Source organism: Sander lucioperca, chromosome 8, assembly GCF_008315115.2.
Source record: "Sander lucioperca isolate FBNREF2018 chromosome 8, SLUC_FBN_1.2, whole genome shotgun sequence".
NCBI lineage: Eukaryota > Metazoa > Chordata > Actinopteri > Perciformes > Percidae > Sander > Sander lucioperca.
In genome coordinates this window covers 32,909,133-32,921,444 of record NC_050180.1, presented here as the reverse complement: position 1 = coordinate 32,921,444, position 12,312 = coordinate 32,909,133, and the positions used below count along the sequence as shown (strand labels likewise).

The 12,312-nt window shown below is 42.1% G+C and overlaps 1 protein-coding gene across 1 annotated transcript in view; it reads right to left on the bottom strand.

Moving 5' to 3' along the window:
* plcl1 (phospholipase C like 1) overlaps positions 1-10,363 on the bottom strand; it is a 102,645-nt gene extending 92,282 nt beyond the window's left edge. Inside the window, exon 1 of the mRNA XM_031297403.2 lies at positions 9,414-10,363. Coding sequence (XP_031153263.1) covers positions 9,414-9,587 — 174 coding nt within the window. The 5' untranslated portion in view covers positions 9,588-10,363. The remainder of the gene's footprint in view (positions 1-9,413) is intronic.
* Positions 10,364-12,312: the final 1,949 nt, after the last annotated feature.

Sequence of the window (12,312 nt, the reverse complement as noted above, 5' to 3'; positions counted from 1 at the left end):
AGCAGCACCTGTGAGTTTATCATGTGACAGAGAAAATGCGAAAGGCAGAGCAGTATGTCCTGTATGTCCCCAACCGGCTAACGTATTTCAAGATGGCGCATGAATATGGAGCGTATACCCCAGTTCATGCAAACGCAAATGTAAAATTTCAAGCCAATAGGAATACTTGGAATTGATGTTGGTGGTAAATATTCATGAAAAAGGACAAGTTTGTGAATAGGCAACACAGATTTTCATAATGAACAACTAAACATGCTACACACTGGACCTTAAATTTACTGCAATATTCTTTCACTGCCATCACTAAGTGTTCTCTGGCACAGCCCCTACTCTTGCTGCATACCTGCCAGTCATCTGCAATCTGTCATCTGCAATCAGCACACCTATCTGCAATCAAGCCAACAACTCTGCACCAACAGCCAGTCAGCCTGAATATTCTACTTAGACCCTACAATGAAGAAGAATATAAATGTAATGATTTTGCTATATTACAGGCAAAAAGGACTATAGCTCTCATCTGGAAGACCATGGAGGCACCTACAATTGGTGCTTGGATCACAAATATGGCACAATGTACAGAGAGGAAAATTTGGCGGTGTATGAGAAAATCTGGAGGCTGTTTGACCGGTTTGTAAAAGACGAAGACATAGGGGAGCTCCTACTGTGATACTGTCATATAATTTGCTTTTTGGATGTTGTAGAACGGCAGAGGTTGAGAGAGACATTTTATTGTGTGTGTGTGTGTGTGTGTGTGTGTGTGTGTGTGTGTGTGTGTGTGGGGTATTGCTTTCAAGTACTTCATACAAGACTGCCGCAATGAATGCCGCCTTGTAGAGCTTCTTGTGTTGTCAATGAATTTACAGTATCGCAATGCCAAACTCTCATATCTGTATCTGCCTCAAACATTCACATCTGCTGTCTGGATTCATTTTGGAGAAACTTTGCTACATTCAGGAAATTCTTTTCAGCTTTAAGATGAAATAATCTACAAGACAAGCAGCGGAAAACACAAACAAAGGCACTCTTTGTTTCAGTGTTTGTACTCTAAATAACAGTAGCAACCTCCTCAACACTTTAGCTACAGTGTGCAAGATCTGACAAGGACAGCTGGGTAATGTGTGTGGCTTTACAATTTGAAGATGCCGTCCAGAACCTTCAGCATCCACAATGAATGCGGCCTTGTAGAGCTTCCTCGGTTGTCTGGAAAGAGTCGATTTGCATTTAAGGCTGCACTTTGTGCTGATTTTTGTCATGAGTTGTGAGGTGTTTCAGAGCTTTGTCTCCCTGGCAGTCACACACATTAAACTGCGGAGCAGCAGCTGTGATGAGGTGGTGTGTGTTCCCGGAGAGATGTGGCACCAGCAGCGGGATGATACTGGGAGACAGAAGGCTCTCAGTGGCCCAGATTGCTTTGCATACTAAATCACAGGCGATACATTGTCATTACTCTTGACCGGTTTCCAGGAGAACGTTGTTTAGAAATCATTGTTGGCTTCTCGGTACAGCAGGAGAGGGATGGAGAATTAGAGCGAATGCAACAAAGTGAGAACAATAACGCCAAGAAAAACAAATATCAAAGTGCCACTGAATGAAGGACGGGGGAGGACAAAAGAAAACACAATGCAGAGTTTCATACGCTGCGCAAGGAGGCAGAGTGGGATAAGAAACTGAGAAGGGACAAAAATAAACTCGTATCAGGTTCCCACTGTGGCCTTGATATGAAATTCCATGACTTTTCCATGACTTTCCATAATAGAGTGGAGGCACATCTGTGTACTAGTATTTATTTTTAAACTTGTATGGTATTTATGGTTCTGTTTCTAAGGTCATGATGATTTATAGAGAGAGATGTTGTATTTATTGAACTTAAAAAACAGTGAAAACACCTTGAACTGTGAAACTTTCCTTAATACTTTTCCAGTTTTAACTTTTTGAATTCCACTTCAGAACAAGACAAAATAAAGAGTTTACTTGCAAAATATAATGTGCAAAAATAATTGGTTCTCTCGATTGCGTTGTTTCTGTGATCGCTAGAAGCCGAAATCGAAATAGCAATCAAAATCTGGTTAATTGCACAGCCCCCTAATGCATCGATTGCTATTTAAATTCCCAGAAATTCGGTGACCACTGGACACCCTGCAGTAACACTAAACACAGTCTGGCGGTCAAACTGTGAGACATCAGAAGGCTCTGACGGTGTCCTTACAGCGAGCAGTCAGGCTGCACACCGGCCTGTCAGGGAGACATCCAACCATGGCTCCCCCTGAGCCTCAGCCTGGTAAACCTGTGTGTCCGTCCGTGTGTGTCCGTCCGTGTGTGTGTCCGTCCGTGTGTGTGTGTGTGTGTGTTTTAATCCCACACCGCTCTCCCCTCCCAGGCCTGAGTGACTGCCGTGTCTACGGCGGAGCCTTCTGATCTATTCCTGAGTAATGCTGTAAGCTCATCGCTGATGGTTTGCTGTGGGAAAATTAATATAACAGCCTGAGCACCAATGGGTTTAACTTGATTGACATTAACGTCCCTTTAACTCGCTCTTTATACGTGATGAAGCGGCGCTCTGGCAACCGCTCCAGCTCATCTGGCGGCGATGAATCGCAATGCATGAATGAGTGAAAACAAGCCTGAACGATGGAGGAGGAACCGTCAAACAGTTACAGACTTTTCGTTTAGTTTTGGCACATTTGTGGGTGTAGTTGTTATTACACTGACTGGGAGACATGGCTTTTCTGCTGTGCTCTCGAAACAGACACACACACACACACACACACACACACACACACACACACACACACACACACACACACACACACACACACACACACACACACACACACACACACACACACACACACACACACACACACAATATACACTTCTCTATTGAAAAGATACTCACCCAATTTCACAACTTAATTAGCTGGAGAGAAAATGATAGTTTAAAGTTATGAAAAGCTCATCTTCCTATTCGGTTTTGCTTTTTTCCGGCTGAACATCCTGAAGGAGCAGCAGGCTTTTTTCTTAAGCCAGCCAAGCACACAAAGTTATTTTCTTATTAAACTAGAGAAGAAGGGAGAGTTATTTCTGGCTTCAAGGGTCAATAGGTGACTGGCCGTTGGAGAGTTTTCAAGGGTTGGATGGACGTGGAACTCTCCCGGATGAATCATCAGTACAAAAGATGAACAACATGGAAAAAATATTGCTCTTCGATTAAAAAAAAAGAAAAAAAAGATACAAGTTGCTGTGTTGTGGAATAATGTAATGTAACAATCCTGTGAAAACCATCTTTAAAACTTTTCGTGACAAAAATAGCACTTTTGGGGGTGAATGGTAAGTCCATATAACCATGGATGGATCTCTGAACGGGCACAAATCCAGGGGCCCAAGGGTTCAAGGGGTCAGGGGCCCAAAGTGTCAGGGGTCCTGACTCACAAAATGGAGGGGAAAAAAACGATCACAAAGAGACACAAAACAACTACAAAGAGACACAAAATTACTACCAATAAACATAAACCGACTATAAATAGAATTCAAAATTACCACAGACACCCAAAGCTACTACAAAGAGATGCACAAAACCACCATAAAAAAGATGCCAAACGACTACAAAGAGACGCAAAAGACTACAAGGAGGTGCAAAAGACAAAAAAAAGACACAAAACGACTACAAATGTCCCAAAACGACACAAAACCACCACGAATGACTCAAAATAGATGCAAAACCACCAGAAAAAGACGCAAAACAACTACGAAGAGACGCAAAACAACCACAAGATGACCCCAAAGAGACACGAAACGACCACATAAGATAAGTCAAACTACTAAAAATAGATGCAAAACCACCTCAAAACGATGCAAAACAACTAAAAATATACGTAAAATTACTACAATGAGACACAAAACTTCTACAAATCGATGCAAAATGACCACAAAGGGATGCAAAATGGCAGGACTGCTGCACCCTCAGTGCAAGAAGGAGCACCTCCGCAGGTCCTTCATTCCAGCAGCAGTCAGACTCTTTAATGCAACATCATAATGTAGCACTGCAAGCTGTTTCTGCAATATGAGCCATCACTGGACAATATTTTGCACTATACATATTTATTTATCACTCTTTGCTACCTCCAACTGTGCAATATGTCATCTCTACTCATCCAGACCTTACTCCTCTGTATATCTGTTTATATACTGTCTGTTTATATAAGGGTGTTTATTGTGTAAATATGTTGGTTTTATTATTATTATTTTTTATTATTATTATTATTATTATTATTATTATTATTATTATTATTATTATTATTATTAATTCTATTTTTCCATTTCTATACTTTATGTATATTTTTCCGCCTATGTCTACCTAATGTGTATTTGTGTTATTCTGGTGTGTGTACATTTTTTTCTTTTGAGCTGCTGTAGCACAGGAATTTCCCCAGTGTGGGATTAATCTATTTTATTTTAAAAGTAGACTCTGAGACTGAGAGGGTCTCTTGTTCCTATGTATACAGAGCGGGGGGTCTCGGACATGTCTATGCCCAGGGGCCCATCGTCTTATAATCTGTCCACATATATAACCGATTCGACCCTTTGTTGCATGTCAGACCGTCTCTCTCTCTCTTCTCATTTCCTGTCTGTCTGTCTCTGTCTACATTAGCAACTGTACAATAAAGGCAAATATGCCGAATAAACATCCCTTTCTTAGCTTTGTGACCATGTATGTTTCAGATAATGTCCAATGAGTTTTATTTATTTAGCCTCTGAAGGTAGGAAACATTTTCTCAACCCATTAGGGGTGCACGATTCAGAAAATGTCACGATTCAATTCGATATAGATTTTTAGGCTTACGATTCGATTCAAAATCGATTTTCGATTCAAAAACGATTCTCGATTAAGAAAAATTATTCACAGTATTTAAATGTAGTTACTTTTCCAATGTGACTGCAGTAGACATCCTATTCAAAAAAAATGTTAAATTTACTTTTTTTTATATGAATCAATTTATGGAATTCTATGATTCGATTTTGAATCGGTAGAGCTTGAATTGTGATTCCAATATGAATCGATTTTTTTGCACACCCCTACAACCCATATTCAAAATCACCAAGTAGGGCTGCAGCTAATCTGCCGATTCATTTTTTCTATTTAACACTAAATATTTAATTTACGGTCATATTTAACACAAAAAAAGCAAATAGTCATATTTGAGAAGCTGGACCAGAGAATGTTTGCTTGAAAAAATGACCAATACATTTTTTGTCAATCGACTGATTGATTAATCGTTGCAGCTCTGTCTCGATTTTTGGAGATACAAGGTTTTTACTGGACAGTGACAAAATTACACAATGTAGTTAAAATTACATTGTGTAATTTTTTTGAGTTGATTCTTAGCAAAACCCCCTTTGTTCTTTCACAAATATGTGCTCATTCATTTGTAATTACTTCCACCAACTAATAAAAGTATTCTGGTAGACGTAGAATCTGCCATTCAGAATCATTCAGAATACATACGAGCGAGTCGCTCGAATGACGGCAGCCATGTAGCTCCTCCATCTTTAGAATACATCAGCCAAAGAGGGACATACCTCCGCCTTTCCCCCTCCTACACCTAGTGGCACCGTGACGAATGCCAGGGGGAGATTACTCGCCAGGGAAGCAAAAAAAGAGAATTTAAAACGACAAAGCGACAGGCAAAGCAACAAGACCAAAGTTAATATTGGAGTGGCTAGAACAGCTGCGTATTAAAAGATGGAGATACTAAGAGCTAATTTCGGGTTTGGCCACCGCAGAAGTTAAAACACGCTCGGAATGGGAGGGGCTAGAAAGTAATATTCAGTTGGTTGTCATATACAATTTCACCGCTAGATGGGAGAAATTCTTACACAATGTAGCTTTAAAGAAAAATGGAAATATACGTTGGGGGAAAATACATCTATGAACTACTGTTACTGTAAGATCTGAGTTGGACCAATCTTCTCTTTTCCATCCTCACAGGAACACATTTACCTTGACACATCTCTATGTGTGTGTGCAGTACTGTAAATGAATATGTATGCATGTGCAGGTCCAGATGATCATGTGTTTATCAATTCAACCATATCGTCGCTGCCAGAAAAAGTGTGAAATCTTTGCCTAAAAATGACTAAAAAGATTACTCAATTATCAAAACTGTTGCCAATTACTTGACTAATCTAACTTCAACTGAAAATCTGCGCAAGGATTTGGTTCCGACGGTCAGTCTTTTGCCCGTTATTAATACTGCGACATATTTCGGAGGATTCTAAGAGGTATTGGTACCCAGCCCCGGCTGTCACAGCTGATCGGTTACTATGGCCGAATAAATTAAGAAAAGAGCGATCACTACAGACGATGAAACTTCAAAAACAAATGAAAGTGAGAATTAACAACACCCAACAAACTGCAGTTACAGTTTAGCGCCAAAGTTGCCGCCAAAGACAACGAAACAGAGATCTTCCAGATTGTAACTTTAACTTTTTCCATTTTCTACTAATCTGAGGATTATTTTCTCAATATTTAAGACTTTTTGTCAACAAAAGGTCACACAATTGTGGGAAAAAAAATGGAATGAATATAAAATCACAGAGCTCAAACTGTTGTCTTTTTCTGAGCCCCAAACCCAAAGATATTCAGTTTACAATCATATAATCAAGCAGAATATCATCACGTTTCATAAAGCTGGATCTAGAAAAAGTTTGGAATCTTTGCTTAGAAATGACTGAAACGTTAATTTTCAAAACTGTTGCCGATTACGTGTCTAATCTAACTTCAAATAAAAATCTGACCAAGAATTTGGTGCCAACTGTCAGTCTTAGCCCGTCATTAATAATCTGACATATTTCGGAGGATTCTGAAAGGTTCTGTATTGATACCCAGCCGCGGCTGTCACAGCTGATCGGGCCTGTCACTGACATCACGCCTCTCATCTGTCCATCCTTTCATGCACTTCCTCCCCAGCAGCAGTCAAAGGACTCTGTTCAGCTGGGTCTTACAGATGGGACTCGCTGGGCTGACTCCCGGCCGCTCATACAGTACAGATGCATCAAATGTGAGAAGGTCCTAAACCTCCTTTAGCAATCTTTAAAAGGGATAGTTTGAATGTTTTGAAGTGTGGTTGTATGAGCTTCTTCTCCATAGTCAGGAGGAGGGTCTGGCTAGTCCACACATAGCATTCCGGGATAAGAGAAAAACGTGCATTTCTTTAAACCAATCACAATCGTCATGTGTTTTTAGTCCTTTTTTAACATTTTTATGTTCAAAAGTTGTAACGACACAGGAGCTAAGCAATGTACTGCTGTGGACGGGGGTAGCAGCTAAACACATTTTACACATCTAAAAACATTGATATCTGTTTAAGTGTACACTATATTTAGAATATTTTACCTTGCTGTCAGACAGGTCTTTATGACGGGGAACTGAAGCCGTTATCTCTGCTCTCTTCAAAGCCACCAGACTCCTTTGACAAAAACGGTAATTTTACCTCACAGAACATGGGAGTTGCTGGTCTACCGCTGCCTCCATCAGTTAGTTTGTGTTATTGTGTGACTTTCGTGTTTTCAAGGGATTTTGTTCGGATTCACCAAAGTCAGACAATAACAAACAAACCAACCGATCGAGGCAGCAACTCCCGTGTTCTGCGAGGTAAAATTACTGTTTTTGCCAAAGGAGTCTGGTGGCATTGAAGAGAGCAGAGATAACTGCTTCAGTTCCCCGTCGTAAAGGGCTGTCTGAAATGTTTAAAAATGTGTTTAGCTGCTGCCCCCCATCCACAGCAGGACATTGCTTAGCGTCCGTGTCGGTACTCCTGTATGTTTCTCCAAACTGGGGGGAGCGTGCTGACCACCATCTACTGTAGCTAACACACTGAGTATGGAGAAGTAGCTCAGCCCCACTTCAAAAGATCTGAACTATCCCTTTAACGTCCTCCTCCTGTCTGATTTCAGATGAGGTGACACATGACCTGAGGCGGAGCGGATATGTTAGACATTAATGATCCCCTAACATGATCCTCACTTCCCCACCCGGCTCCTTCGCTGACCTGCAACCTGAGCACAGGTGAGGGTGGAAAAGCTACGTCTACTTTACTACATGTCAGAGAGAAATATGGTACTTTTTACTCCACTACATGCATATGACAGCTGCAGTTACTTTTCATATGAAGATCTGACCTGAAACAACATGAGATATATTGTGTAGAAATGCATCACATTATTAAAAATTAAACCTGTGGTTCCCTGTGCTTTTTGGCTTGTGGCTCCTGAAATGTATTTGGACCTTTGAAAACTTTCAGATATCTTCTGTATAAAGAGACATTTTCCCCTCTAAATAACCATTTGAGGCCCATCCCAGTTTTTAATCTGGTGACCCTTCGGTGGGGCCCGACCCTGCATTGAACTAAACAAACAGATATCAAGTAATTAAATCCAGCTCCACCTTGGCCTGATTTACACACTGATACATCATATTAACAATCTAATGATGTCACATATAATAATATATCAGTCACAGAGGACATTTTTCATCCAGAACAAGTACTTTAAGTATATTTTGCGGATCACACTGATGTACTTATACTTCAGTAGGAGTTTAAATGCAGGACGTTTACTTGTAGGGGAGCATTTTGTTTTTAGCATTTTACCCAAGTTAAGGATCTGAGAAATTCCTCCACCACTGTTCCAGACTAGACCAAGGCCATACTTATATATTAAAGATAAGAGTACACCCTGATGACGTTAATCTGCAGTGTGTGAGGGCGTGCGGTGCATTTGTTTCTAATATTCCCACAGAACATTCCAGCAGACTTTCTTGGTATTTAATCCTTTTAAAAGGCACATTCTTATAAGGGGGAAACTAATCCTTAAGGACCTTTTAATTGCATGTTTTATGAATCGCCATGCAGCAGCAGTTCAATGTCACACAGAAAAGCAAAGGCTCAGAAGTCCAAAGTTGTGTTTCCCTTTTGCACAGCTATCCTATCATCTCAGAATGTGGCGTGGCTACTTTGAAACCTCTGGCAAAGCACAAAGACGGAGAATGTGGAAATTGTTCATTGTTTGAAATTACGCACATGTGACGCGCGTGAAAAGGACGCGAAATGAGGGCTTATTGGCGGACTTGTGCCACAAGGTGTGCAGCTGTCAAACCCCTGTATGGCCTTAGAGGACTCAGGTGAGGAGTAGACTGGTCTGTGAACCGTGGCTGTGTTTGGAGGCTAAATTAAACCCGACCTGCGAACGCTGTGTCTCCATTTTTTTAACTCCAGCTTCACTTATTTTAAGAGATTTCCCACATTAAGGTGCTATTTTACGCCACCATTTCCCAGACATACTTATATTCCCTTGAGGGGGGAGCGTTACGTGTAAAATGGAGCAAATACAACTGGAAACATGTCATGTTTTCTTACCTTGATGATGCTGCTCCGGCGAGGTGCTGCCTTCAACGTATCCAGGAGAATGGTGTCGGGGTCCTGGCCGCCACCGGGGAGGATGACACCGCTCCGCCGGCCGCGGGACGCTCTCGGCGGGACGAACTCCGGCGCTCCGTCGCTGCACAGCCCGTCTCCATCGCGCTCAGACATGTCGACGGGAAAGGCAAAAAAAAAAAAAAAAAAAAAAAGGGAGTGCTCGATTTATGAAACACCGGGTGAGGAAAATTAATCAAGTCGTCGGATCTGACCCGAATAAAGTTTGACTTGGCTGCACGTGGATGCCATTTATTAAAGGAGAAATGGGTTTTCCTAAAGCAGCAGCCGCTCAGACAGACTGGAGGAAACTAATCTCTCCAATTTCGTTAATTATGAACAGCTTCTCATAGTGACACACAGTCCATTCCTGCTCCACTCAATGAGAGTCGCTGCTGAAATCAGAGCATCACACGCACTAGACAGTGGCGACTTGGATGAAAACTGGGCACTGGTGCGCTCCCCGGATGCGCGCAACAAGTCTTCACCGTGCCCAGTCTTGCTTGCTTGCTTGTTCTCGAGGCGGCGAATACAGTTTGTGAATCATAAAAACGTGTAAAGCTCCAGTGCGTGACGAGAAATAATGTACGCGACGTGATGTTGGCGGGGGGAAAAAATGTTTGAAAACAATCCAGCGTTGACTACACGGCTACCCAAAACCACCCTAATGTTACTCCTCTTCTCCCCCCCCCAAAAACACACCGATGTCAAAGTGCAGAAAGGAGCTAACTTCCGCTGCGGTTTGCGTCGAGAGAAGATCCGTCCATGTGTCAGTGCGGAGCGCGTTGCTCAGACTAAACACGGCTTCTGTGCTGTCTCGGTTGTACCCAACAGCAACAACAGCCGACTTTTGACGAGAACAGGGAACACAATTGACAGCCGCACCGCCTCTACCCTCCGCCACCCCTCCCTTCATCCTTGCCAGCCAGCCCCTCCCACAGCCCGCCCGAATCATGACCGAGTCTCCGGGGTGGCCAATGAGCTTCGCCGCTGCGAGATTTGGAAGCAGTCGGAGGCGCTGATTGGTGGAGAGTCGAGTCCAAGGGGACTGGGAGAGCCTCCTTTATCACTTTTAAAGACAATCGACCAGGCATTGGGAGCACTGGAGGGGGGGTGCAGGTACAGTAGAAACCCCAGGGAACTTGGACACTAATTGGATATTGTTTGATTATAATTGTTTTTGCTGTCTTCATTATAATCTCTTAAAAATGATGAGAAACTAGATTCAATTAGATTCACTTTATTGCCTTATTGGCTTCTCCCAAAGTACAGCAAATCTGTTTACAATGCACGTAACAGCACACCATTAAAACATATATATATATATATATATATACATACATATACTGTATACATATACTGCATATATACATACATATATATATATATTGTATATATTTATTATAATACATGGGCAGGTAGCACCAAATAAGTTAAAATACAAGGCAGTAAATCTTTAAAACAAAAGAAATAGCACAAAAAAAAGTCGATGGTCGAAAAAGCAGAAGTCGATGGACAGAAAATGAACTGGCAACCTTTTTGATGAACAGTTAATCAATGATGTCTTGTTTTCAAGCAAAATGCAGACCAATCACGCCCTGGCCCCCAGCTACCTAGCTGGTATCATTCATCCCCAGGTAGCCCCCAGGTCTCTCAGATCCTCCAGCCAAGGTCTGTTGCTGGCCCTCAGCTGTGGAACCAACTGCCACCTGACATCAGAAATGCCCCTTCAATTACATTTATTTTATTTTATTTTTCATTATTCTGTGGCTAATGTGCTATGTACAGCACTTTGGTCAGTGCGAGCTGTGTTTAAATGTGCTATAAAAATACATTTTACTTACTTACTTTCAATTTGATGGTTAAACAACATTTTCACCACTCGTCCGTCAGTGAGACTGATTATGTGGAAGTGTCTTAAATAGTAAGGTTTTAGGGGAGAGGCATGTGTTTGGGAAGTACTGAGCGTACGACTGAATGATCGAGACTTGGATTATACCACAAGACGTGTGAGAGAGTTTTTAAACGGATGTTTTGATATAGTTATGCTGTTGTTAAACTTGGCTGCCTCTCACTTCAATGCATCAAGACTTTTCTCCGTTTATTGATTCTCCGTTCACCGGGGAGGAGACTGTCATCCCACGAAAAACGCTACCATAAGTTGTTTGTTCAAGCAGCAATTCCGACTTGTCTTGAGCGGTTGGTTCTGTTCCATCTCAAACCCATCACAGCTCCCCATCTTGATCCACTGCAGTTTGCTTACAGGGCAAACCGCTCAGTGGATGATGCAGTCAATTTAGGCCTGCACTATGCTCTGGACCACTTCAACTCTCCTGGCTCCTATGTAAGGATGCTGTTTGTAGATTTCAGTGCCGCCTTTAACACCATCCTACCCGAGCGGCTGCGGAGGAAGCTGTCACTGATGGGGGTGGAACCCTCTATCTGCCGCTGGATTATGGATTTTCTCAGCAACAGACAACAGCATGTGCGGCTCAGCCAGCACATGTCTGATCCCCGGTCCACCAACATTGGAGCACCTCAGGGGTGCGTGCTGTCACCATTTCTCTACTCACTGTACACCAATAATTGCACTTCCAACAACAGTTCCATCAAGTACATTAAATTTGCAGACGATACCACCTTGGTCGGCCTTATTAAGGGCAATGACGAGTCTGCTTATAAGCAGGAAGTGTCTCATCTGGTTGCTTGGTGTGACAAGAACAATCTGGAGCTTAACCAACAAAAGACAGTGGAAATGGTGATAGACTCCTTTCTCCCACCCCTAACCATCAAGCGCTCTGTTGTTAAGGAGGTGGAGTCATTCAAATTCCTAGGCACTGTC